Source organism: Mchenga conophoros, linkage group LG22, assembly GCF_057382185.1.
Source record: "Mchenga conophoros isolate Kocher_MC1m ecotype Shallow Benthic linkage group LG22, M_conophoros_male_GT1.1, whole genome shotgun sequence".
In the NCBI taxonomy this organism is placed as follows: Eukaryota; Metazoa; Chordata; class Actinopteri; order Cichliformes; family Cichlidae; genus Mchenga; species Mchenga conophoros.
In genome coordinates, this window is record NC_140546.1 from 26,900,435 (window position 1) to 26,926,662 (window position 26,228).

At 41.2% G+C, this 26,228-nt stretch overlaps 3 protein-coding genes across 3 annotated transcripts; all 3 read right to left on the reverse strand.

Moving 5' to 3' along the window:
• Window positions 1-2,981: 2,981 nt before the first annotated feature.
• On the reverse strand, window positions 2,982-6,976 carry txnl4a (thioredoxin-like 4A). The gene is made up of 4 exons (XM_085262917.1): window positions 6,817-6,976; window positions 6,422-6,601; window positions 5,091-5,194; window positions 2,982-3,494 (listed from the first exon to the last, which is right to left on the reverse strand). The coding sequence occupies exons 2-4, from the start codon at window positions 6,572-6,574 to the stop codon at window positions 3,323-3,325; spliced, it is 429 nt and encodes a 142-aa protein (XP_085119043.1). The 5' UTR covers window positions 6,575-6,601; window positions 6,817-6,976; the 3' UTR covers window positions 2,982-3,322.
• Window positions 6,977-9,105: 2,129 nt separating this feature from the next.
• On the reverse strand, window positions 9,106-15,943 carry LOC146549599 (E3 ubiquitin-protein ligase znrf2-like). Its single transcript, XM_085261770.1, has 4 exons — window positions 15,048-15,943; window positions 13,517-13,612; window positions 12,213-12,318; window positions 9,106-10,104 (listed from the first exon to the last, which is right to left on the reverse strand). The coding sequence occupies exons 1-4, from the start codon at window positions 15,352-15,354 to the stop codon at window positions 10,047-10,049; spliced, it is 567 nt and encodes a 188-aa protein (XP_085117896.1). The 5' UTR covers window positions 15,355-15,943; the 3' UTR covers window positions 9,106-10,046.
• A 624-nt stretch (window positions 15,944-16,567) lies between these two features.
• mturn (maturin, neural progenitor differentiation regulator homolog (Xenopus)) lies at window positions 16,568-24,691 on the reverse strand. Its single transcript, XM_085261771.1, has 3 exons — window positions 24,185-24,691; window positions 19,949-20,071; window positions 16,568-18,020 (listed from the first exon to the last, which is right to left on the reverse strand). Exons 1-3 carry the CDS (start codon window positions 24,341-24,343, stop codon window positions 17,913-17,915), a joined length of 390 nt encoding a protein of 129 aa, XP_085117897.1. The 5' UTR covers window positions 24,344-24,691; the 3' UTR covers window positions 16,568-17,912.
• Between the last annotated feature and the right edge of the window lie 1,537 nt (window positions 24,692-26,228).

Here is a 26,228-nt window from a genome sequence, read left to right on the forward strand (position 1 = left end):
GGCAATTGCCCCCCTCCTCTCCATCCACATGGTTAGTGTCAGACGAGAAAGGGAGCAGAGAAAGGGATGGAGAGATGCCAGCGTGTCTTCCCCCTTGGCACCCAGATGATCCTCGTGGTCTGCATGCTGCACTCTTCTTTGTGCAGATCCACTTTAAACACTATCAGCTGAAAACAGATCCTGGATTAATGCAGCTTTAGTGCGTGCACGTTCCCTGTATAGTGCATAAGAGCAACGACTCCACTACATGCTCTTCACTGTGTGCGTCTAGACTGGAGTTTCCCTCCACTTTCCCCGGAGGCTGAGCTGATTAACAGTTACAGGGAACAACACAACGCATGATAATGTGAATTATAATGGACCGATGGAGTTGGCCTTTGGCCCCGTGCTCCATATGAGGACAGTGGCACAGTAATGGTGTGCGCGCCCTGCAGGGACAGGCCAGACAAAGACAAAGCCATGCCAGGCTAATCTAAGTGGAAAGAACATGCAAGGCCTTAAGGGTGTGTGTATAGATTCCCAACATGGTCTATAAACACAGACTAGTATGAGGATATTAGTTTATTTTGAACTGCAAATATTCTCAGGCCTGCCACTGTACACAAATTAAGGCAGTGAGGTTACTTCTTGGCTTTAGCTTTCATAATGTTAAGCTTAAAAAATCAACAGCAGCTTTAAAAACACTGCATTTTTCTGTTTCCTGAAAAACAGATATTTCACATGTTATGTCAGTGTGGTCAGAGTGTTTGGTTTTGGCAGCAGCCAAAGCAGTTATTGGCCCTTTTCGGTCCTCACTCATCTCCTTTCAGTGGCCAGCTGTCTACTCTCTGTGCCCAACACACTGGGCAGAAATATACAGTGCAGTGAACTGGAAGCGAACACACACCCTGATTGTGAGATTAAAGGTGAAGAGGTCAGGCTGTTTTCTCTGGATTGTTCTTTGTGTCTCCGGTCCAAACACGCTCACGTAAAACGAAACAGACGGAGAGAGACGGAGTTTGCCTCCTTTCACCTCGTCTGTCACTCGGCAAATTGGACTCCCGTTTGGTGTGCGGTGTCCAACCGGAAGGAGCTGTAAAACATGGAGCTGACAGCTGAAGGATACTAATGAGATTCTCTTATTCTCAAACTCCTCACCGCTCTCTTTCCCCCCTTTTCTTTAAATGCTGCATAGAGATTAAAACCAAAGACTGTGGAAGATTCAAACCCTGGTTTCATTTTCTTACCCTTGATGTTTCAGGAGTTTGCAACTATGAAGACCTATAAGTGTTGTTGTTTTTCTAACAGAAGTATTATCCATCTAAGCTTTAATTGTGTTAAAATGTATATACTTTGGTTTAAAATGTAAATGCAGAGATATAACAGTAACCAGGACTCCTCTGAGGGTTATTTTTCCATCCCAGACACTTCACACTCTGTCCAGAACTTATGTGAATTTCTCCCGTCTGGCAGGCGCTAAAGAGCTCCGAAACAGGCTGACACAAGAAATGCTTCTTCCCACAGGACATCACACTCATAAACAGTTCAGTGTGTGAACATGTCCCAGGGTTATTATAGTTTCGTCTCTTTGTTTTTTTTATTACATCAAACCAACTTTTCTACAGATGTGAAGCAAAATGGAAAAAATGTGATCAAACTGACAGAAACTACAGCGATTTCCTGTATATTGTAATCTTTCTAGCTCGTGTAAGCAATAGTGTTTATTTTTTTATTTATGTATTTTTACATGTGGCTTGATAATTTGATTTATCCTGTTTAGTGTTTGTAAAATGTGCATAATTTAGTTTTTATCCTTGTGACGTGTACACACGGAGCACTTGTTTGCCGTGCTGCTGTCTGGTAATATTTTAGTTAAGTAGTTAAATTTTAATCATTTAAACTGTGAAAGTGAGCAAAAAGTCTTATCTTTTATTTAAGTTTGTATGCCTGGATGTTGGCCCCATTCGTTTGAGTTATGATTATTTCAAATGATCTATTTCAGTAATAAGAGGAATACTTAGTGAAATTCTGTATTGTGCTAAAAAATTAATCTCTTATTTGCCTTATTGTTGTTATAAATACTAATAACAAGAAAGATTAAAGACAAGTCGGATTTTTGTAAATGATGAATGAAAGTGAAGCACAGCAGATGAAGGACTATGTTAACACATCCATCTGACAGCAGTAGAATTAGCTGCAGGTGCTGAGTGGAAGCTCCTGTTCCTGTGTGAGGACAAAGCGGTCCCAGAGCTTGCATTTAAACCCTTATCCCTTAAACGAGGCACTACTGCAGCTCCAAGTGGGCATCCACACGGAGTTACACTAGTTACTGAATGGGAGGGTGCCGGGACAATTGGAATTAGGTCATTGTGACAGCACACTTGACCAATGTTCAGCAGTAAGGCTGGAACCTGTAACGTTATAACGATGCAGTCTTCTTCCAAATAGCTCTGGCTCCATCTAGTGGAGACATCAGGGAATTGTATTTTAGGTCTATAGGTTGGATCTTCAGCTCAGCTTATCTGTCAAACACTGTGTTAAAATTGAAAATCTGCACTTTATATTTTAATTGTTTGAATTAAAATAGTTAGATATTCAACTATTTACTTATGTGTTTATTGCCTGTGGACCCAACTAGGTCGGGAAATACTGAGATTAGATTTCAACATGAGGACACAGAAAAACGTAGTTTTTTTGTCTGTGAAGGTTCTCAGTCATCCAGGTCATCGTAGTGTAAGGAGCTTGGAAAGAAAAGCTCCAAGCTCCTTAGGCATTTTTTAAATTCCTGTTCTCCGTCTAGCGTGGTCATCAGAGCTAAAACTCTAATTAGACAAAATCTAACTCAAAGCCATTCAACAAGCTATCAACACATTACTTAGAAGCTCATTTGTCTCTACCCATCTTGCAGCCACTGTGTGGCTGTGGTCCTCCTTACAGGAAGAAAAAAAAAGCATAAAATAAATAAACTTTACCAGCCACAGAAACTTTACTCAGGAAAAAAATCTCAGTAAAAATCCAGGTTTATTACAACTTTTAAATATATGGGCCGTGTACACTGTGTGTGATCTGTTCAGTTCATTTCACACAAGAAAATTTAAAAAAAGCACAATAATCAGTTCATTAAGGAACCGAGTTAAACTGATACCCACACACAAAAACCCCAAATGGCACAAAGTAACAAATACACAACCAATAACAACAATATCGTCCTCTTTCACTGGCAAAAAGAAAATACTGGAAAAGAAAATCCTCGACTTCTGAAATTTGTAGTCTCTGTCCAAAACAGCAGGGATGGAAAAAAAAGAGAACTCCAACAAAAAGGAGAAGAGAAGTAAAAGAAGAATCAATATCTGTATTTTGTAGAGTAATCCTTGGGAGACACTACCAGACCTCGGCCTTTTCTTGCTCCTCGATACACAGTTTCAATAATGTCTATCATCTCCTGCTTGTCCTCCATTGTCCAGTTGATCTTGTTGTTGTTACCGGTGCCCAAATCAATCATGATGTGTTTGTTCCTGAAAATGGGATGAAATGAAGTTTGATGTCAAGTTCCTTTAAATCACATTTAAATACTAAAAACTGGGTTTCTATCTGTGTTCTAATGTGGAAAACAGATTAAAACTAAAAATTGAAGTTGTTGTTTTTTTTCCTTTTGAAATTTCAGTGACATAATGTGAATTATTACGAGTGTTCTTCTTTTAATTTTTATAATTATGGTCTTCAGTCAAAAACAAATAACTGTCCATCTGTCTAGTTTGATACAGCCAATCACAATCATGAGGAAGACTGCTGATAGATGATGCTCCTGATGATGATCAGAGCATAAACTATAGGAATACAACCAGCTGGCAGCCAGGTGAGTCGACTTGCCTTCAGCTTTTGACAAAGGCTACGTCCACACGTACACGGGTATTTTTGAAAACGGAGATTTTCCGTTTTCGTTTTAAAAAATAATCCCGTCCACACGTAAAGGCAGAAATGAAGGAAAACGCTGCTATGAACATGCCAAAGCAACAGGTGGCGATATATTCCTGACCGTGTAGAAATGTTGGCCAATCAGAAGTCTAGAAGCCTCGGTGGGAAAAAGTAAACAAAGCTGGGGCATAGAAGCAGAACCGAGTCGTATGTGTGGAGGGACAGTAACTGTGTGTATATGTAAGCATTTAAACACTGCAGAGAGTACAATTACCAGTAACAGTATTGTAGAAATTCATTTCACCGAAACAATAACGTGGCGCACAGTGTGACGTCAAAAAAGGCGCACACCTTTGACGCTGCGTTTTCTCCGTTTTTCTCGTCCACACGTAAATGCAAAAACTGAGTTTTCAAAAATATCCACCCTGGCTGGAATTTTAAAAAAATCTCCGATTTCAGTGACCGAAAACGGCGTTTACGTGTGGACGAAAGGTGCAAACGCATAGAAAAATCTGCGTCTTCAAAAATACCCGGGTACGTGTGGACGTAGCCTAAGACTCATTCAAACTGATGGCAACATGCTGGCAACCTGTCTGCATTTACAAATTAGACAGCACGTATTTACAAACATACGGCAATCTCTCAGAGTGTGACTGCTCATTCAAGTCGAACAGCAACTGTTTGCATAAAGGTTGCCTCCCATCAGGTACCTTGTCGCCTTACAATCAAAAAGTGATTGCTTGTTCTGCGGGGACAGCTGCGTTAAGAGAAGCGTGTCCAGTGTTTCGGTTAAGTTTTCTCGGGACCGTCATGCATGAGATGTGTCCTCTTGTTCAAAGTATTCCCAGAGTATGTTAACTTCTTTATTAAAATATCAGTATCTGGTGTTTTCCCCCACGCACCCTCATACCTTTCTAGTAGAGTCTTCTGGTCTGTTTATTTAATGTGTTGTGAGGTTGATGTGAAGCAGAGTCCAGGAGAGCACAGCTGAGCACTTTTAGTGTTGAAAGAAGTGGATTGTACACTTCATTTATGTAAGGATAATGACTGCACTCACTTATCAAGAAAAAAAGATTTTGCAGTTTTGTTAATCTGATTAGCTTTAATAATGAATAACCTGAGTGCCTTTCAGCAATGCCAGTCTACTAAATAACAACAACAGTGACAGAATGCAGAGCTGGCACTGACAGCCTCACCTGAAGAAGAACATGACAGTGCAGGGGTCGTACAACTCGTACATCTTGTTGAAATCTGGTACTTCTGTGATGTCCACCAGGTAAATGACTGCAAAATTCTTAACCTGTCAAGGCACAGATATAAAAACCATGAGTTCAGAAAAACAAAGTAAATACAGACACACACAAAAAAAAAAAAAGAAGAAAAGTGTTGCTCTTATGGGTAGCAAGGTTACATCTGGAAAATCATCAACAAATTGCTACCTCAGAGCCAAATCCTCTAGCAAAAGCCTTGGTTGTACAATCAGCAATAATCTTCCATGACCAGTCAATGTAGTACGGAGCCTCCGGGCCCCTTTAAGAGGCATTAAAAAGTCTCAAAGAAAAAAAAATCTGGGTGGGTTTAAATAAATAAATAAATACTAAACAGGGGCGCCGGTTTAGCTCTGTTGGTAAGCAGGCCTGTGGCCAGATAGCAGCAGGCCTGGGTTCCAGTCTGACCTGTGGCCCTTTGCTGCATGTCCACTTTCCTGTCTAGCGATCTGTCTCTATCCATTAAAGGCTAAAAGGCCAAAAAAACCAAAACAAAACTAAATTTAATCTATGGGAGAATTCAGTAATATTGAATCAAACTGCACTGACACTGCAGTTATCATAGCGAAAATGTAGCTAAGTGCACTTTTTTCCCCTCTTCTTGACTTGTTGTATCCATAACACTGCTCTCAAGGAGTGACCCAGAAACATGGGTGAAGTTGGCTCTCTGAACTGAGTAATTAATAAAGTCACACTGTCTTTTATGGCTACTTTTCCCTCCGGGTTTTGAGTTTACAAGTGAAAGAATAAAAACTGTTGCCACACTGACTAACATATATCAGCAAATTACTGGAGGTAACTTGCTGAAACTCAAAGACTTGGGAAAAACCTGAACCATGAAAACAAACAAAATTACCAAAACAAAGACGACTCAGGAGAGGGAGGGGGGGGGAAGTGCCAGCATTACATTTGTATAAATTATAGGCTCTACAAAATTTCACCTCTTAAGTTGAAATTAACAGTAAGAGAAAGACTTGCATTTAGAATGATTATTTGCAGGATAGAAAAATCACTACATCCCAGAATAAGACCCCACCAAAGATGCTGAGCATATATTTTCAATTTGTAAGTTTTTATGTCTTATTTAAATGTTACAATAAATGGTAAAATAGTCCACGTATTGACCTTAAAGTATATTAAATTTTATCAGCTTAACACTCAGGTAATATTACATTAAACCCCCACAAATAGCGCCCTCTACAGGAGTTCAGATAAGAAACATAAGCTAGCAAACAGTGGCCTTTTTAAACTACTCAGACCTTTTCCGCGATGCTGTAAAGAACTTCGTCCATCTTCATACATGTCGGGTCCCAATCGTGTCCGAAACGGATAACCAGGACTCGGTCCTCCTCAGACAGGATGGCTTGGTCGACCTGCCAGCCGTTGTGGAGATGTGGTAGCATGTACGACATGTTGATCCAAAGTTGTTGATTCCTAAGCTGCAAATAAATACGTTTCATTACAACAGTAGCAAATGTGTAATATATTATAAATTACATCCAATAAAACCTCTGCGTTTGTTCGTGTTAGTCATAACAGGCAGTAAGCCTGCTGCTAACGGGGCAGTCTGGGTTGAGGTTAGCAAGGAAAAATCTGGAAGGAGAAATAGTGAGCCCTGCATGAAAAGAAGTGAACAAAATTCGGAAACACTTACCTAAAAATGTAAATAAATCCGTGTTATTGGGCCACGTATGTGGTAAAAACGCAATTCGCAACTCTAAGAAAGAGAAACTTTGTTGAATAATACAGCCGCTGTGTACTTTGTCGCAGAAGGTTCGCTTCTAGGCGCGTGGCGTCATCAATTCAGCGCCAGACGTGTTTACGTCACGTCCGTGTGTACGTTTTAGTCAGATGCAGCCAGATTTTAAGTTTTTCCTTAGTGAATTATACTGTAAGACGTCCTGACCCTATAGTTTAGACCCTATACTTTAGGTAACCTCTGATTTTCATTTATGAGACTTCCAAAATCAGATTTCAGGAAATCTTTCCTTTCCAGCTGCAACATGGAAGAATTTTCTTAATATTAACTGGAAGCAGGGGCATTTCCGGGATTCTTTTTTTAATGGGGTGGCACAGGGGGTTGGTGGGGTGTGGGAGTCATAGGAATTCAGAAAATCCAATCCGAGACAACTTGTCACTTGTTTCTACGTCTTTCTTTTCAGGTAATTTTAGGGTTTCCACACCTGCCAAACCTCGATGTAGCCAAAGTCACCCATCTACAATTTAGACAACAGCAAATACAGCCACATTTTTACTGCCTTTGTTAAGTTTAAAAAAAAAAAAAAAAAAAGAATAATAATATAACATGAGTTTTAATTAGTTGTCAAAAATACAGAGAGCTACTTTTTATTTTTGTTTAGAGTACCTTTCAGAGCCTGTACTTTTTTTTTAAACTTTTGAGTAAGGACATTGAATGAGTATGTTAATATTTACTAGAGCATTTTTAAATACAACTATCTGTATTTCTACTTAAGTAATGAATGTGTGTGAAGAAGAGGAGCAAACAAATTTCAGATAAGTCAGAGCCACCCCACTCCTATAGCCCCGCCCCATCTGGAAGAACTTTTGGTCTTTACCAGTGATTGTAGAAGACAGGTTTATACTGTGGTTGCAGTGAAAAACATTACACAGTTACAGGTCCCTGCACAAAAGTACTTTCAGACAAATAAGGTTCAGATGAGCTTCATTTAAGGTGATTTACCCAGTGAAACATTTCTATAAAGGTTTGAGAATGACATAGTACTGTGGGCTAATTACTGAAACTTGTTCCCATCTATTTTGGTCTTATCTTGATATCTTGATGCATGCTCAATCATCCGGGTAAGTAAATCCCAAAGGCTGATTCTGTGTATCTGGACGTAGCGTTTTCAGTGGGAGAAACATTTCATCACTCATCCAAGTAACTTCTTCAATCTCAGCTGACTGCAGGATTCCCCAATCTTATAAACAGTTCATTGTATAACAACTGAAACTAGCACCACTGAAGGGACAATGGGTGGGAGGTCAGTTCCTTGATCATTAATATGCAAACAACTACTGATCAAAGACCACTGATCAATGGCCATGAGTAGAGAGTTGATAGAGAGCTGAGACTGAAGAAGTCACTTGGATGAGTGACGAAATGTTTCTCCCACTGAAAACTCTACGTCCAGATGAACAGAATCAACCTTTGGGATCTATTTTGGTCCTTTCATTTTACACATGGGCTGTGAAAAGGTGTTTATGTTTCATAGTTGATAACATTTTATTAGATTTAATTTTTATTATTATAGTAACATTACATTTGGTTACTGTTTAATGTGACTAAGGCACAGCTGCATTTTATCTACTTTATTACATCATATCAAATGCTCCTCCTTGAAAATGTATCCAAAAGTTGATTGCAACACAAGTATAAACCATTAACTCACCGAATGTGTTTGATTGAACTTAGATCGATAGATAGAGGTATACATGCATACAGTAGTATGTGGATTCGTTTTTTGGACTCACGTAAGGAGACTTTCAGGATTCCTAGAAATTTTGTTTTAAAGCTGTCTAATCTTGGTGGAGGTAAACTACTATCATCAGCAAGTATTGTCATATTTTAATTTGTTGTCCTTTGCCCTCATATGAAAATACCTTCTCTGGCACGCATACATTTCATTACCAAACACTCTGTAACCAATGAAAAGATTGCAAGTCCTCAGACAAACAAATAACTCCTGGCTCTTCATGCCTCTGCTCACTGACTTCTAAACAGGTATCACACATCATCCTTGCATTTTTGAAGCTGCTAGTTTTAGTACTTACTGTCAAAAGTAATGGTGCCATTAAGATTTTAATTTTTCTCAACAATTAAAACAACAAAATAATGTTTGCGGGATAAACTGCAGATGTTATGTAATACCTTTGCGTGATTGTAAGTAAGTACAGCTGTCGGTTGGAAAGAATGCAAACTTCACACTTTATACGACTTTTTAATTGGAGGACGAGTGTAAAGACACAAATGTACATTAACAGTTCTCATGCAGGAAAAAGACACAAAGACAAAACATTTATTGTTGTGCAACTCATCACAGTACAAACAGAAAGAACATTGACTGAAAAGGTTCAAAGGTTATAGAAAAACTTTCCAGTCTATCACATAGCAGCACATTATGGCACTCTTTTAGAGAGAGAGAGAAAGAGAGAGAGCGAGCATGAATCACCATTAGATATGTTACAACCCAACTTTAAAAAACAAAACAAAAAAAAAACCCACAACTAAACTACGCAATCACAGTAATGTGGTTCTAAATGGCCGAGTGGTAATCGTCCAACTATTTCACGTTAGACTGCTTGGTCTATGACACATGATTGTTTACCAAACAATATCAACAGCCTATTTTGCAATAACATTGAAATCTGCTTCCTTACGTCAACACTGCAATCATCCCTTAAAGCTGATAAAGACATTTTTCTCCTCCCCAGTCCCTGTGGCTGCTTTTCATATTGCACAACATCAGCCTTCTCATCGTCTCTCTCCACAGTCTGTTGGCCTCCGTCCCTCCTGAAGAGATGTCGGTCTTAGAAGTCCTCTCCTATAAAAACCACGCCCAGCTCAACAAAAAAAAAAACAAATCAAAAACACAGCCCAGCTCATGAATCTTCTTTAGGCCAGTAGGTGACACGAGGGATGTCACATATTTTGAAATGACTCCACCGGTGCGGCTCCTTGAACATTTCACTTCACCTAAGGAGGCATATCCAAAGTCCATGAGGCAATGTGAAAACTCTGCACACAATAATGTCTTATAATCCCTGAGGAGCGCTGATGCGTGACTGGAAAAGACAGTGTTGGGATGAGGTCAGGGCACACAGTCGATCCCAGTGATGTACTGTGGTAGTGGACATTTGCAGCTCCTAGTCGCTGGGATGTTCCGGGCAGGAGCGATTCACCTCAAACCACGCGTCTATACACCTGCAACAGTAACAAGGAGGCTTGATTCAAACGGAGCTGGAAACATATTTAGTGTTTGTGAACACAACAAATGGAACCAGCTCGAAGTAAAAAAAAAAAAAACCAAAATATTTTTATGTATATTTTAATTTGTATATTTTTTAAGTTAAAAATGGAAAATAAAATATTATCACAACAATTATGAAGAACTTATTCACTTATGCCAATGTGCTTGTGTATCGTTTTGTTCCTCTCACTGATTATTATTTTTTAGGATCTATATGGAAAAGCTGTAATTCTTGTTCTTAGAACCAATGAGGTTAATGTAAATATTATGCTTGTTTCAACTCCACATTTTTATTCTGGGACTCCTCTAGTGTATCTTGGCATTGCTCCCAGTCAAAACACTTGGCCTTATCTCAGATTGTTATGCGGCCCCCTAGTCCAGCCTCTGCATGGAACAGCTCATGCTATCCCCAGGCTTCCTTCAGGCCCCACTTCACTGAAAGTTTTCCCGATTGGTCACCTTCTGAAAGCCTGCAGAGGGGACAGCACCCAGTCGCTGTTGGCACTGTTTATTCCTCTCGCTGGCTTAAAGGTTCCTAAACAAAACTGTAGCACTACTAACTAAATTCCCATTCCTGATTGGGAATGGGGCTTTCTCACGACCTTCTGTACACGTTTGAGCCCAGATCTGATCTGAGCACCTGCACCAACAAAGGGAACAGCAGGATCTCTCTGTACATATTACAGCCTTTACATGCTAACTGTGGGACATACATAGCTCTACAGCTGATGATAGGTGTCCATCTAAGAAAAGTGCTAACATGCAGATTAAAAAGAAAAGAGCCTGTTGTTAGGAAATGTCAATATGAAATAGTGAAAACATTTGTATAGTGTTTCCTTGTAACATCTGCTTTTTGAATGCTTTAATGCATTAAATGCTTATAAAACCACCAAAGCGGACTGATCAGTGAGGGATATTCTGCTAAGGTTGGTGACAAGTTAGCATCATTTTGTTCGAAAAGTGGAAAAACAGCTAGCCTGGTTTTAGTCCAACCTAACAAAAGAACACACACAACGCACACCAAAACAACCGCACTGAGACCCGTGGAGGTCCACCTCCAAACAAACTCCACAGCGGTTAGTTTATGGTGTGATCCCAGCAAACTACAAGGTGTATGCTGCAGGTTTGAGTTAAATGCTTTCTTGTAGCCAGGTAGGTTTTGCATTCTGGGATGCTGCAAGGTACCATAAATGTCCAAAATACACAAACGCAGGGTTTGGGTTAGCAACTAGCTGTGAAATTAATGTAAATTCTTCATGTTATCCACAAGACCACAACACAGCACCTTCTTCCAGTATTTACTATTCTTGCTCCAGACCTTTTTGTTGTGACGTATTTTAGTTCAGAGTTTGCTTTGAGTTTTTCTTTGTGAAAACAAACCAAACCACAGGAAAAAGCTACAAGTTTCCAAACTTATCAACTGATTTGGATCAGATCGAACGAACTATAGGTGCAGGAACGCACCTTACATATCACCAGACTAGCTGCAAGTAATAGTTTCATAATTTTATGATTTCTGCGAGAAAACTAAGAATGCTTTCCATTTACAGGATCTTTTTCTTTTAATCTGACAGGTTCAAACTTGTCGGTGCTATATAATCAAATAGACCAGGTAATGGTAAAAGCTAGAAAGAAAGAAAAATTAAGATTACACTATCTTATCTTAAAGATTAGAAGCAGGGTGAAATTGCTAGACTGGCTGCTAGCCACTATTACGTAACTACTTATGTCTTAGTTTTTTGAAAATGCATAGACAATAAGAGGTGCAGTATTTTACAGGATGCATTAAAGTTTCACAGCCTGTTTTTAAACTGCTTTCTGTATTTTTTTTCTAAGCTGGCTTTACATTAATGTAGTCTATAGGTTTAAACATGAGTGCTTTATTATCTTCCCATCTAACAACAACAACAACAACAACAACAAATGGCCTTTTGAGCATTAATTGGTATGTTTATTTATATTGTGCATATACGTACTACAGGTTTAAAATTAACTGTATGCATTAGTCAAAGTATTTCCAGCTGATTCTGTTTATCTGTGTGTGTTTGTGCACATTAGCTACCCTTTATGGTAGATGCAGAGGCAAGGCAGTCTGGCAATGGTGTCTCCTTGCTCCAGCTCGTCTAAACAGATGGCACATTCCCCAGAGTCTCTGGACAGGATGTCCTCTGAGAAAGACAATACAAACACAGACCAAATGAGCAAAAAGCTGCCTCGCACACCAAATCGAATCTTCACTTCACCGAATCCCGCACAACCATCTGTTTAACCTTTGATACCAGAATACCTGCTATCATCTGTGCGGAAATGTGCTGCTTTTTGGGCTGAATGTAATTTCACTTTTTATTCTCCAGTTCCTCTGTATGAAAATGTGAAGGTGTAGTTTAATAATGGAGGTGAAAACTAAACACCAGTACATTACAGCTTTTTGCACCAATAAATTGCTACTTACACAGTAATGACCATTACAATAATTATATTTCAGTGGTTTCTAATGTCAGAATTAAAAATGAGGAAAAATAACGACAAACAAGATAAAGCTTAGACATCACATGATGATTAAATTTCTAAAATTGAAAAATATTTTGACATTTATTCGAGGAAAATTGATATTTTGATTCTAGCTATTTGTCGATCTATCATTAGGATTATCTCAGCATTTATAATTGTCGCAAAATGAAACTGAAAAAAAAAAAACTGAAGACAACGTGGGAGAAACACCCTTCAACCATGTTACGAATGTTGGCGTGGCATAGGTTGTCCACCAGGGGGCACTCTAATACTTGAAACGGGACAATTATCCGAGAGGCGTTGGGCAAGGGAAAACAAGTAATTGGCGACTTGTAAAAATAAAGCAAGATTATTTTTAAATCGCATTGTCATTTTGTCTTTGTAAGAACTTAAAACAAAAGAAACAACAAATATTATGGAAATCTTTTTGTGTGCCTATTTATCGGGATTTTAAATCACCAAATATCGGCATTGGTCTGACAGTCTTATCAGTCAGGCTCTAGCGCTTATATTTATAGTACAAAAAGATTTATTTTAAAAAGGTAAAAACAGGGGCACTGGTTTAGCTCAGTGGGCTTTTAGGCGACCATACGCATGGTTTCCACTGTAAATATCAGTTAGCTGTAACCACAGAAGCCAGGGCCGTTACAGTAACCTTTAGAACAGCTGTACATCAGTGCAGCAGGTTGAGACCTTAAACGACTACAGCATTTTATTACAATGTAGAATTGCTACATTACTTAAGGACACAATTTTAATGATCTTGCTTTGTCACGTGCAGTTTCATTTAATAATTAGCAGTGGGCAACAAAATAACAGTCTTGAAGACGTTCAGAATCTCCCCCTCAGTCTTACTGTTGTAGGTGAGGCGCGTCTTGCTGAAACACATGAGCAGGTGCTTCTCGATTTCATCCGACGCCATGAACTTGGAGCAAACGGGACAGTGGAAGCCTGGAGGGGAAAAAACGCAAAGAGAAAACATTAAGGGACCCTGATGTGGCAGTGCACCGCTCATAACCTCATATTGATATGTACACATGGCAGGACGTGGGACTGTTGGCTTGTGCTTAATCTTGTGACCTACGGGACCTTTTGACTGCACGAACTCAAATCTCCCATAAACTAACAATCTGCTTACCTCACACAGTTTGCAGATGTCACTGCAGCGCTGCAAACTTACTGCAAGCGCACACTTAAACACAGATGTGATCTTTACTGCAAAAGCATCTATAAAACATGCGATTGGCCGATCGCTTGCTTCCTTCTGACCCCCTGTATCTGCACAGCTGCACAAAGATTAATAGGCCAAGAACCGCTCGACGTTAGATAAGCTTACCTCCAGGCCTGAGATAAAGTCTCAGACCTGCAGAGTTCCAGTCATGTGGTTCTCGTGAGTGAAGATTATTGATGGTGCGATTAATGATTACATTTCCTCATCGGGGGAATTATATGCCGGTAAGGAAAAAGGAAGAGAAGAGGGCAGGAACACAGCTGGATATGGAGATCATGTCACAACTTTTTAGGCCTCTAACAAAAAACCTAGAAAACTCAATTCAACCTGTGCTTAAACAGCTTTTGAGCTGTCAGCAACACTGGTGTTTAAAGGCTCTCTGAATGTTACGTTATGTTAGTTTGACTCCCGCTTTTGTTGCAGGTTGGGCCCAGTGAGACACCCCTTCAGTTGAGAAACAGCAAGACCTGCGGATTCAGGAAGTTTGTTGTGTGTGTGTGTGCAAGTGTGTGTTTCTGTCAAGCAATATGTAACCAGCAGGAAGCTCTTATCTGCTGACCTACATAGTGCACTACTCTTCCCTCTCATAGCCAGAGTGACAAAACAGGCTGGTGTTGCAAAACAAAGAAGCAGTAGAAGAAGAAAGAGCCCCCCCAACAAAAAAAAAAAGGAAAAAAAAGAAAGCGTGGTGCAGCAGAGCCACCTGTGGCTGGAATAAAAGTGCAGAAGTGCAAAACAAAGGGCTCAGTCATCAGACGGCCTTAACCATATGCCAGGTATCGCATGTCAAATGGAAAAATAATAAGTAACTCTGACACCAAAATTACACATACAACTTTGGAGATGAAACTGAGAAATAATGATAGGGTACCTTACATTAAATAGAAATTTAAGTCATAATAACGTAGCTCGGATATGCAGTGTGGGCAGTTGTGTGCTGCAGGATTTTAAATGTTGATTAGAATCGTTAGAATAATGAGTGGTAATATCAGAGAAGGCGAAATGCACTGCATAAAACGATATTAAAGCTATACTGACACTGCGGAAGTGCACCTCGAGTACAAAGAGGAAATCAGTGCATTAAAAATCCAAGTGTGCACTGAGCAATAATGGGCCTGGGCTCTCCAGGTGTACTTTTATAAATTTGCGCCTTACCCCCGAGCAGGCGTGAGGACAGTTCGGCCGGCAGGGACCCTATAAGCAGCCGGTGTCCCTCTGGGGGCAGCTGGCCCTCATCGTCACCATCTGTGCCGTCGAGGCTCTGGTTGCCGCCGGCCGGTATGTTGAGCCCAGAATTTGTTGGCCCTCCACTCGTGAACCGGATTCTTGGGCCATCGGGTCCATTTGTGTACCTGAACCCCGCAAACCTTTCTCCTCTGCTGGAATTTCCAGATGGAAGATCGGAGCTGGAATAAGCTCGAGTTCTGCTGTCAAACACAGGGCTGCTCTGCTTGGCCCCCATACTGCCGCAAGTTTTAGGGGTTTTGTTTGTCAGTGCGTTTTTCTTTCTTAAAGAAGTTTTTTTTAGCCACGACACATGATCACAGCGAGCCCCGGAGAGTCGAAAACAACAAAGGAAATGCAGCCAAACAAGTATGCAGCGATACAGCCGAGGTTATTCAACATGTCAAAGTTTCACAGTGCGCACTGTGCGTAAAGTGCGCACTCACTGACGCAAAAATTCCTTTCCAAAGGTTCTTTTTTTCTTTTTCCTCTTCGTTTCAAAGTCCTCCCCCTTTGTTCCAACAACAGATGTATTAAAAAAAAAAGAGAGAGAAAATCTCTTAAGTAACAAGGTTTGTGTTTCTTCGCTTTAGCCGAGAACACACGCACAAGCGTTGACCCCAAAGCTCGTCTGGTTTCAAGTTTGTTTTTGTGTTCAACTGTGGTGTCTGGAAAGAAAAATATAAGCAGGGATTTCCCTCCTCTTCCGGTAAGCCAACGCTGTCAGCCGTAATCAACTCCACCGAACACAGTACGTTTTCTTTCAAAGTAAAAGCATCCAATTGTTCAATTTGACAGATAGTGATTCCTTTTATTTACTCTATGAAGGTTGTACACAAGTTGTGTGCCACGCTTTGCAGCAGCTTAATTTATTACATGAAGTTGAGTGACACACAACTGACCCAATAAGAAGTACAGTACCTGCCGTCAAAGGGGGAATTACCAGGATTGTAACTACTGAATTTTATTGCTGCGTGTATTTTTGCTGGAAATTTCACTTCTAGGGGTATTATTTTGAAAAGTAGCATTTTACTGTCATAGTTTGTCCAGCTGATGTTAGATTTTAAACAATTTCATTCACTGTTGAGCAGTTTTTGTGGGTAAGCTCATATTTTCCCCCTATGTGAAATCTTAACCAGAAAAATACACAACCCTGCCTCTATAACTGTTACAAATACTCAAATGTATCCTATAAATGTGCACGTGGTGACAAGACAGAAAAAGGCACCTTTGCAATGACTTCTGTGCTTTTAATTTGAATACTAAACCACTACTTCCTGTCAGCGATTCCTTTTTCAGTCCGAAGCTTAACTCGGCCCTGAGTGGCTGCGTGACGTCAACCCCAGTAACACCAGCAGGCCTTTGGCACAGCAGCAGGTCACCAGTCCACTCTGATATGAAATGCCCTCCATATTTGTTTGAGATTAAAGAAAAAAACAGCTGTCGGGACACTCTGTTCACACTGTTTATTGACCAGTTTCACACACATGAGGACAAACAAAAGATACACTGAATGAGGAACGCCCAGGCAACAAAGAAGACAAAACTGTACAAGCAAAAAAAAGTAAATGGGTAAAAGGTCTGAAAGAGTCTTGCATGTAGATCTAGTGGTTGAAGGCAGCTGTGGGTGGGCGTGGGTGGCCTGATGCGTTGCAGTGCATCAGGTGTGACACTACAATACTGAGGTTAGAAAGTAACAAGGCTAAGCTGAGGGTGGCTAACAACAAATATGTTCCCCCTTCCCTGTGATACCACTCAGGGGTCTGGGTGTGTGCCCTTATTACATTTATGATGATGTACAAGCTTTAAAGAAGGTATCTCCTCAGATGCTGCCAAGAAAAGAGGGCAAAGTGTGAACCACCAACAACCAGGAAGACTACTGGATACAAGAACTTGGAAGGGGGCAGTCTGGGACACCCAGTCTGGGTAAGGGCTTATCAAGCTGCAGCATGGGTCATAGCTGTGACGGTCATACCATAATTACATGATTAAAACATCCTCATAAAGTGACTTGAAAGTCTTTTGAGGTGTGCTGCATTTGGAAACATTAACACAAACACACCTTGGGGATGGGGGTGGGTGGGGGGGGAAAGGTTCCATGCTACTGTAAAGCTGCGCACTTTGATTTCCACGCGAGGAGCGACTGTAAAACGTCTTTAAAACGGTTTCCTATATGACTTCTCTAAGCGTGTGTTTAAAACAGGGAAGGGTCTGAGAGCCGTTTTTCAGTTCCCTCCCTCTTTCCCTCCATGAGGTGGAAAATGAACTTTGCTAGAGCGCCGATTGCCTCATGTTGCCACAAACCGTTAGTTTTCACCCCTGCGTATGTCAGGTAAAGAAAGCAGGCTATCTGCAACATTCATCTCCCCGTTTGAGAGGGGGTTGGTGGTGGGGGGGGAGTGGGTATTGCGGTAACATCTGACTGTATTCCTGCGTAAGAAACAGCTGAGGCTGATGTAATACTGCTGTGCTGTGGAACTTTAACTAACCAGATGGTGAATGATTGAGATACTTGCATTGTACATGGCTACTGCTCACGTAGCCTCCAAATTTTTGTGTAAGTGTGTTCATTTTATTTTGAGAGGCGAAGGGGAGGGGGCTGAAAAAAAGTGCCGCAGCGTGCACTCTTTGGGAAGCAAAGCCACTGAGACATTCAAGAACATGGCGGTGCAATTTTTTTGTTTTGTTTTGTTTTTTTGTTTTTTTTAAAGCAAGTTCACTTTAAATATGTACGAATGTGTGTCATTAGGTGATTGGGCTTAATGTGTTGAGGCCCGGGCTTCTCCTTGGGCATTATCACTGCTGGCTGACCCCCATCTGCTGGTGGTCGGGCCCGGGTTCCCCCTCCATGTCAGCGTGGTAATGCTCAAAACTGTCGTCCTCTAAGTCTGGGAGACCCAGCAGCTAACAGAGACAGGGAGGAAGAGAATGCAGTGTTAGACCATGAAGTGTGTTTACGTTGTCTCTCTCTCTTTTTTGCTAACTAACATCACAAAGCAAACAAACTCAGTGTCTTTCAGAAGAAGCCTTTATGTCAGCGGTCTAGTTTCTCTCTCTTCCACTAAATAAACAATCCTTCCAATTCTGCTCAGTTATTCCTTGATCCACTGCTGAAAAACACACCTTGCAGTGGGAGCGTTATATAATATGATACCCTTATCACGTCTGTGCAGTTACAGCCAGAAGGCAGTGAGCTCAGTTTAGCATAAAGACTGGAAACAGCAGGAACAGCCCAACTCTACCTCGAAACAAGTAACACATTATGTAAAGCTTTTTTTGGAAACTAAACATTTTTCATTTCTTTGACTTTTTCTCCAGTTGTGACTTGATACAAAACGCCTTTTTCTCTTGTGTAACTTACTATCATCTAAATGTGTCTCCAAGCCTCACCAGTTTCAGGTTTGTAGAGTTATTTATTAACATTGATTAAAATATTATAAAATTAAACATTTTCATGCAGTTTTTTTTACATACACTTTTTTAAAAAAGGCAAAAAATGTCCTGGTAATATTCTGCTAGTACATTATCCATTTTTTTACGCAGGCTTCCATAAATGGTAAATGTTAAATTCAATGTGTGGAATAGAATACATGAAAATATCCGTAAAAAATTAAAACGGTACATTGTACTGTACCTTTACAGATATTCTTACTGTGTAAGTACGGTGTAAAGCGTTAAATTTAGCGACAGCTGTTCAAATGAAATTCACCTGATTGATATACACTCAGTTTAATCCGAATTTATTTTCTTTCATGATTAATTATTTGAATAAATCTTTGATTTGATATATTTCAGATGCATTTTACACAAAATTATTGCTTCACATTTGTGACGGCAAAGAAGCGCTGTCGCTAAGAGTAGTGAAACTTGCAATACTTAAGTAAATAGATAAATGGATTTTTGTTTTTGTGATGATAACCTCCAAGCAGTAACAGCCCGATCCGGCGGGGAGGTGTGGGAAGCCAGATCGGGCGCCCCCCTTCCAGCTCTCCTATCTTGTCCCTCTTGTCTTACTTCTCTCCATCACCTTTTCTATCCCTTTAAAGAAGTTAGGCTCTATAAATGCTAAAGAGTTAAGTATTATTTCTCAGTTGCAGTGAATAGATAGGATAAAATAAACTGTAGGAAACTAAAAAGAAGAAAGAATAAGACAAATAACAATTTCACATAAACCAGTGACACACTCCTGATCAACCCTGGCAGGGCCTCCTTGGATGAGGGTGTCTAGTGATAATGGCCGAAACACCCGATGAATCCAAGGTCCACTACTGACGATGTGTCCCAAATCTTAATACGATAACCTAGATCAGATCTCTAATCCCCCCCAAAAAATGGCAGGTTAGCTTGGGTAAAAGACCGAAAGTTGAGGCACACAACGATGTGTGCTGCTGGTAAAGTTTCTGGGCTGCCTTTCCTCATAACAGCCATCCCTCAAGATTCTCACCATTTAAAGCAAAGCAGTATTAGGGACTACAACATCTAGTCCTTTTACTGAATGATTTTTAAAAACTGATTACTGCTTGTTACACCTTTTAAATATGTTATTTACCAAAAAACTGCTTCAGATTTACATTTGGGGAAATAAAGATCATTTCTCTTATTCCTGAGAGACAAGAAAATTGCACAAATGCACAAAATCCTCGAGTGATAAACAAGCCAACAGTGAAATGTCTGATTTCTAAGAGTATGTGTTGTGATGATTTTGAGAGAGAACAGAATTTTTCAGGACTGCAAAAGACGCAGCAAACAGAGCCGTGGCTGATGCAGTGTGTTGGGTACAAAAACCAAAAGTGAAACGCGACCCCGGGAACATCCCCGCTTCTGTTCCTTACAGGCCTGAAGGATGTGAAGACTTTCTCCAGCACCTCCAGCAGAGTCTTCTTCCCGCAGGATGAGATGTAGTCCTGGGCCAGCTGGAGGAAGGGAAGGCAGTCCTCGCTCTCACTCCACACATGCTGCACACACAGATCATGAAAATCTTTCAATTTCTGTCCATGCACTTTAAACACAATAGAGCACATGATGTAACAGTGTCACACTTCCTCCACTGGTGTAGCCTCATGTGGGCTGTACACAACTTAATTAATGGATAAGTGAGCAAAACTGAGTCACAGGAGATTCAGCACAGGAAAAAAAAACAGAGCAATGCAACTAAATCTGAGAAAGACATGTTGTCATGATCTTTGTGTTGATACACGGTCTGTTGTTTTAATCCTCAGTGTTTCTTTTGCTTTTTGGGGGGATTTTTACTTCCTCACACTGCTTCAGTAATGTTGAGGTTCAGACTTTACATCATGACCGATTTTGTGTTTTACCGCATGGTCAGTGTGTTTGGGATCAGTGCCATGCTTCAGATATGTTTTACATACAGTTTAGTTGGTATTTTATGTTAAATAAAAATCTCACTGTGCTTTTTTGTTTTCACAATTCCATCAGTTTTGACAAGATCCCAAACACCACTGGCTGAAATGATGCACCACATCATGACGGAGCCTCCACCGTGTTTCACAGATGGCCGCAGATGCTCACTGTTGTGCCGCTCTCATGACTTCCTCCAGGCTGCTAGCAACAAACTGCCTAAAGATGCCATTTAAAATTGGTTCTTTGCTAAGTGTCCTGTCACATGTAGGGGTGACACTGGTTTGTCCTTTGAGTTAGGTTCTGTTTTTGATGCTCAGTGTTAAAAACATACCTCTGAAAATGAAACATGGACTGGACTGAAAGTGAGTAAAAAAGCAGCTGAGGTCCAAAGAAATCCTGGAGAACTGCTACTCAAGATCACATTAAAACATTTTTGGCTCCTAAAAAGCAAAATGTAATCAGATGAGGGTGGCTTGAGGCTTTTGTACAGACTTCTTGAGATCAGACTACTACACAATTCCCATCTCTGTGAATTAGATACAATCTTCTTAGACAATAAAATGGTAAATGGCCTGCATTTGTATAGCGCTTTTCTAGTCCCTAAGGACCCCAAAGCGCTTCACACTACATTCAGTCATTCACACATTCACACACACATTCATACACTGGCGATGGCAAGCTACAATAAAGACAATAACTGCCTTACATTGTCTGTATTTTAGGTCAAAACGCACAAACCACAGGTGCAGTTTCGAGTCGGGATCAGTTTACAGCGTGGGCTGACAGTTTAGGCACACCTCAATGGAAATGGAAGCGAGTGTGTTTATGGTCAGCACAAAAGCACGGTGAATTATCACCATGTAAATCTGATACATCAGATGTACGAGTTCCACGCTGATTAAAATCAGCTTCCTCATGAGCACATACTGTCGGCCACCTCAAAGCCTTTACAGGAATTGTTAGATAAATACTGATGACAAAGCCCATTGGAGCTGCTCTATTTGGCTCATGTTTATAGTTATAGTTTAATTAGAGTCTAAAGGCCACTGTGTTAAGTTATGTATTAGGCAATGTCGTCCGCTAAACCAAATCAAATGTGCAGAATGACATGGCAAAAAAGGAGCAGATGCAAAACAAACACAAAAAGTTGTTTTACATGCAGCCGTGAGGCTTTGTTGGTTGGTTGGTTATTGCAGCATTTGTGGTACAGTGATCATCGTTATCCTAACATCCTGGGGAAAAAGACAATGAAATTTAATCTCAGTTGAAAACTGAAATCCCTTGAGTACTTCATTATACTGCGTCATCTGTTGATTAGTCCCTTAAAATCTCATCAAAAACTATCTTAATGTCATCACTGCTGATGATTCAGTGAAAATTCAAGATAAGAACTGCAAGAGTCAAGAGAGAGAGCGATTCATGTGAAATGGTGCGAAACAGCCCAGGAGGGGGGAATGGGGGGGTGCGACTTGAAAATGTAAACACGCAAACGGCTCTTCAGCTCCGACTTTCCTGGGAATGCGCTCTACTTCAACCCCGATGGACGGACTCTCACATCAGCCAGCGTCTCCACTGAAACAGCTGACCCCACCCACCAAGCACAGCTGTGTGCGTGACTCTGTAATTGATTGTACGGCAGCTACAGCTCTGATAAGCAGAGGGGCGTCTGTGGAGTCACGTGGAACGTTCAATTCTTCTTGTTTTTCAGCAGCTGAACGCCACAACGGGTGATGTGGATTGCTAAAAACAAACACTACTGTATCATATCCAGAGGGAAATTACAGGGAAGGAAACAAATTATCGTTATGGTTATTGTTATGGTGCAGCTAGGTGACAAGATGATGCCCTGCGTGTGTGTGTGTGTGTGTGTGTGTGTGTGTGTGTGTGTGTGTGTGTGTGTGTGTGTGTGTGTGGGAGAGAGAGAGAATCAGAGAAAAACAGCATGTGAGACGTCCTGCTCATAGCAGTATTGATCGCGGGGAGAGTAACTAGATCTCAAGAGTCCTGCAGAGAGACAGAGAGTTATTCAAGCTTATTTAAATGTGCATAGCAGACGCTGAACTGTTAGTGTGTGTGTGTGTGTGTGTGTGTGTGTGTGTGTGTGTGTGTGTGTGTGTGTGTGTGTGTGTGTGTTAAAAACAGAGAGAGAGAGTGGCAGGCCTGCAGCAGTTGGCGAGCACCAGATTAAAAAGCTGTAGAAAACTGTGAGCTGAGAGAGAAACAGAGAGAAAAAAGGAAGTTGGTGCTAAAAGACATCGAGTCACATGATGCATTTAAGCACCTGCGCTTTATGTGTGTCTGTGTGTGTCAGAGAGACTGGGTAATTAATTGTGCAGCAGCTATAAACGTCACAGTTTCTTCACGCACAGCTATGGAAAACCCCGGCTCTAATGCTGCTCTCCTGTCTGCAGGATAGTCCAGACGATGCTTGCAAACACACACAACGCAGACAGGGACATAATGTGATATTGACCGAGCAGACGCCCTGGCTCCTGGGTCATCACCATCTGCTCCCCGCCCTGTTGGCCCCTGTCACTGAGCAGGAGGAGCGAGGAGGGCGGGCCTGGCCTCTGGGGCTTTAGGAGTCATAACGCCACCACTGCAGCACACTGATATATGATACAGCTATGCTTCAAGACAGCATGTGGCTGATCACAGCAGCGCTGGAGCTACAAAGACACTGAGCTCACAGCATAGCTGCAGTGTGGTTGGAGGTTTGGGGCTTTTAATGAGCCCATCTAGTTTCTTTAGAGTGGTTAGTGCACGCTGTTTTTAAAGCAGAGTCTCTTGTTTAGCAGGGGCGTATCCAGGATTTTTAAAAATGTGGTGGCACGGGGGCCAAACGAGTCACGGCGGCCCCATCAAAAAATGGCAGTTGCTTCGAAGCACAACATTCAACTGCAAAGAAACTGAGCTAAAAATTTCTCACTCTTGTCTTATTTTTAAGTTCACTTTTGAAAAGTAATGAAGAGAAGGAAGGATGGGTGGTTCTTCAACCACGCCCCTTTTATTTAGGACCTTTTCAGAGAAAACACCAGGAATCAGTGTTTCATAGCAGTCACAGCTGTTTGGATTATCTTCTAAGGAGGCACATTTAGTCAAAGTAAATCAAGTGTTAGAAATAAAACGTCAACTGGTAAACTTTGCCGTCTCTAGACAAACATTTCTAATAAGAGTAGGCTTAACCTGAAACCCAGCAGCAATAACTCTTTCAAAATAAAGGCATGATGGCAAAAATGTAAAATATTTTTTGCATTTGTGACAACAAGCACTGGCCTTTAAAGTTTTTCAAGTAATAAAATTGCCTTCAAATAAGGGGAAAACATAAACGCTCGAAATAGGAAGCTTTTATTTTTATTTCTAAATCAATTTCAATTTAGAAATAAAAATGAACTGTTTAGTGTCGCAAAATCCACATGATGGCGACGGCTTTTATTATGAAAGTCATAAGGCTTTCCTGTTTTGTGCCCATAGCAGAGTTGATTATATGTTGGATAAATAAGCAACATATACACTTTGAGGGGAAAGAAGGGCGGTTGGAGGAGGGGTGGGTGAGGTGCACCCAAACTGAAATGACATCATCCCCTCCTCTCCTCTCCCACATCCATCAGCTAGAAAACCCGGGCCGAACGCACCTCCAGCCGAACCTCGACACACCTAGGAGAGAGCGCGCAGAGACGAGGCCTTGCAGGAGATCGAGCACTTACAAAGCTGTCGGTGCCGCCGGGACACAGCACGTAGAAAGAGACGCCGGGCTCTGCGTAAAAGTCCAGCCGCCTCTCGTCGTCCTCCTCGGCGAAGATGAGGTCGAAGGGGTTACCGGAGCACCACTTCTCCGCCGCCTCCACCAGATGCTTGAACTCCATCCTCTGTTATCCGCTCTGCGGTGTCCCTGGTGTCTCTGTCTCTTTGGCCGTCGCGGCGATGATGCTCAAGACGCAAAATAGGCCTAACAGCTGATTTGCCCGCAGCATCAGCAGCCTCCACTATACCGCATCTCCCTCAGTGCGCCTTCTGCATGGCCCGGGAATAAAGATAACGCTGTTGGCGCACACAGCCTAGCGGGGTCTGGCGCTCATCCGTGCTCAGAACCCCATTCCTCTCTTCCTCCTCACGTTATGAAATCAGCCCTTCGGTCGCATGCATGCATACGCAGGAGGACGCTGGAGAAAACGCGATGACGACGAGTGGAGCCGGGCAGCCGTCCATAACGGAGACGGTATAAGCCTAACCCTAACTTTCTCACTGCTGGCACAGGAGGATGACAACGCCAGCGAAGCGTTTAACCTGCTCTCATCACCCACAGAGCTGAGATCATGCGACAGCCTGCAAGTCCTGCCATACTTCCATATGAAAGAGTGTGAGGTCATCATATATTAATGGGCCATTGCTGCCATGACACAGTTACTGGTTTCTAGTGTGCAAGCAATAAAAACACAGACACACACACATTTTCTCCGGTTTTCCATCCAAACAGACTTCCAATTTTCGACATTATGCCAACTGCATCTCTTCTGAAGGCCACCTGATGTGACCGAAAGCACGTGAGCGCCCGTCATCTTAAAACGGGGTCAATTGTTAGATTTATGTCCCACCATGAAGTGGTATGTCCTCCCGAGACCCAGCCTATTCATTTATGTCCTCTGTAATGGACATTTGCTTTTGGGGCTATATTTTTTTGACTTATTTGAGCTACCGTACCAGGTCCTGATATTGATGCTCAATAGTGAGTTTAGGTGGCCTGTTTTAGCTCCAAAGAGGCAGGAAATCACAAGTTAAACTGAAAAATGCTTTATTTAAATAATGGAAATAGCTCACCTGATACAGACTCAATGCTGACTCATTTTTGCATTAAAAATGATTAAGCCATAATTATCACATTTGTTCATTTCACAATATCTGTTTTAGACAAAGGGAACTGTATGTGTCAGTCAAACTCAAAAAGAGCCACAAAATAAATAACCTGTTAAAAGTCAGAATGTCTTACATAGTAAGCACTGATCTTGCTATAATAATAAGCTGAAATAAGCACTATATCAGCTTTACTGGCAGCCAAAATAAGTGTAAAATATTTCCAAACTGTTCCATTTTCTTCTCTGTTTACTGATGACCCTTAAAAACTATACTGGCATGTAGCCCACACAGTACTGGGAACCACTCTTCTGCATAAACAGTGTGTCTACAGTGTTTCCATTAATCCAGCCCGCTTCCATTAGTGCCCCCCGCCGCCCAGTCTGACTCTGCCTGCTCCGTGCACGGAGTCCTCACCAACAGGGGGCGAGCGACACCCGTGAAACCAGTAACTGTTGTACCTCCCATAATGGGCTATGTCAAGTTGGAACGGGTCTAAGAGGAAGTCTGTTTGAGATAAAAGAATAATATTGGGGAAATTTGGTAGATTGCGACAAAAAACAATTATTTATATTTGTTTTAAAATTGACATGACCGAATATTATCAGCACATGGCTTACTTCAAATCCCACCTGTAGCATCCTGCTAATCTGATTCAGTCAGTAATGTTAAATAAATACAAATCATATTCAGTGATAAACTAATATTACAGTATGGGGATGTATCTGCAGGGTGTGGTTTGAAAGAATAAGTGAATAATAATAAATGAATAGATATAACACCACTGGATTACTGCAGATCATATCAGTGGGAATGTAACTTTCCTACACTGACTCTACTTGATATAGATTGTTTATTCAAATTCAAATATCCAGCAGACCATTTAAAAAAATAAGTATT

Excerpts from the sequence above, each read along its gene's own strand:
- txnl4a (XM_085262917.1), bottom strand. The coding sequence starts at position 6,574 with ATGTCGTACATGCTACCACATCTCCACAACGGCTGGCAGGTCGACCAA. Across the intron at positions 5,195-6,421 it reads TTTACAGCATCGCGGAAAAG|GTTAAGAATTTTGCAGTCAT; the intron begins GTCTGAGTAGTT and ends GTGCCTTGACAG. Across the intron at positions 3,495-5,090 it reads ACTGTCATGTTCTTCTTCAG|GAACAAACACATCATGATTG; the intron begins GTGAGGCTGTCA and ends TCCCATTTTCAG.
- LOC146549599 (XM_085261770.1), bottom strand. The coding sequence starts at position 15,354 with ATGGGGGCCAAGCAGAGCAGCCCTGTGTTTGACAGCAGAACTCGAGCT. Across the intron at positions 13,613-15,047 it reads GTCCTCACGCCTGCTCGGGG|GCTTCCACTGTCCCGTTTGC; the intron begins GTAAGGCGCAAA and ends TTTCCCCTCCAG. Across the intron at positions 12,319-13,516 it reads GACGCGCCTCACCTACAACA|AGGACATCCTGTCCAGAGAC; the intron begins GTAAGACTGAGG and ends TGTCTTTCTCAG.
- mturn (XM_085261771.1), bottom strand. The coding sequence starts at position 24,343 with ATGGAGTTCAAGCATCTGGTGGAGGCGGCGGAGAAGTGGTGCTCCGGT. Across the intron at positions 20,072-24,184 it reads CCGGCGGCACCGACAGCTTT|CATGTGTGGAGTGAGAGCGA; the intron begins GTAAGTGCTCGA and ends CTGTGTGTGCAG. Across the intron at positions 18,021-19,948 it reads TCTTCACATCCTTCAGGCCT|CTGCTGGGTCTCCCAGACTT; the intron begins GTAAGGAACAGA and ends TGTCTCTGTTAG.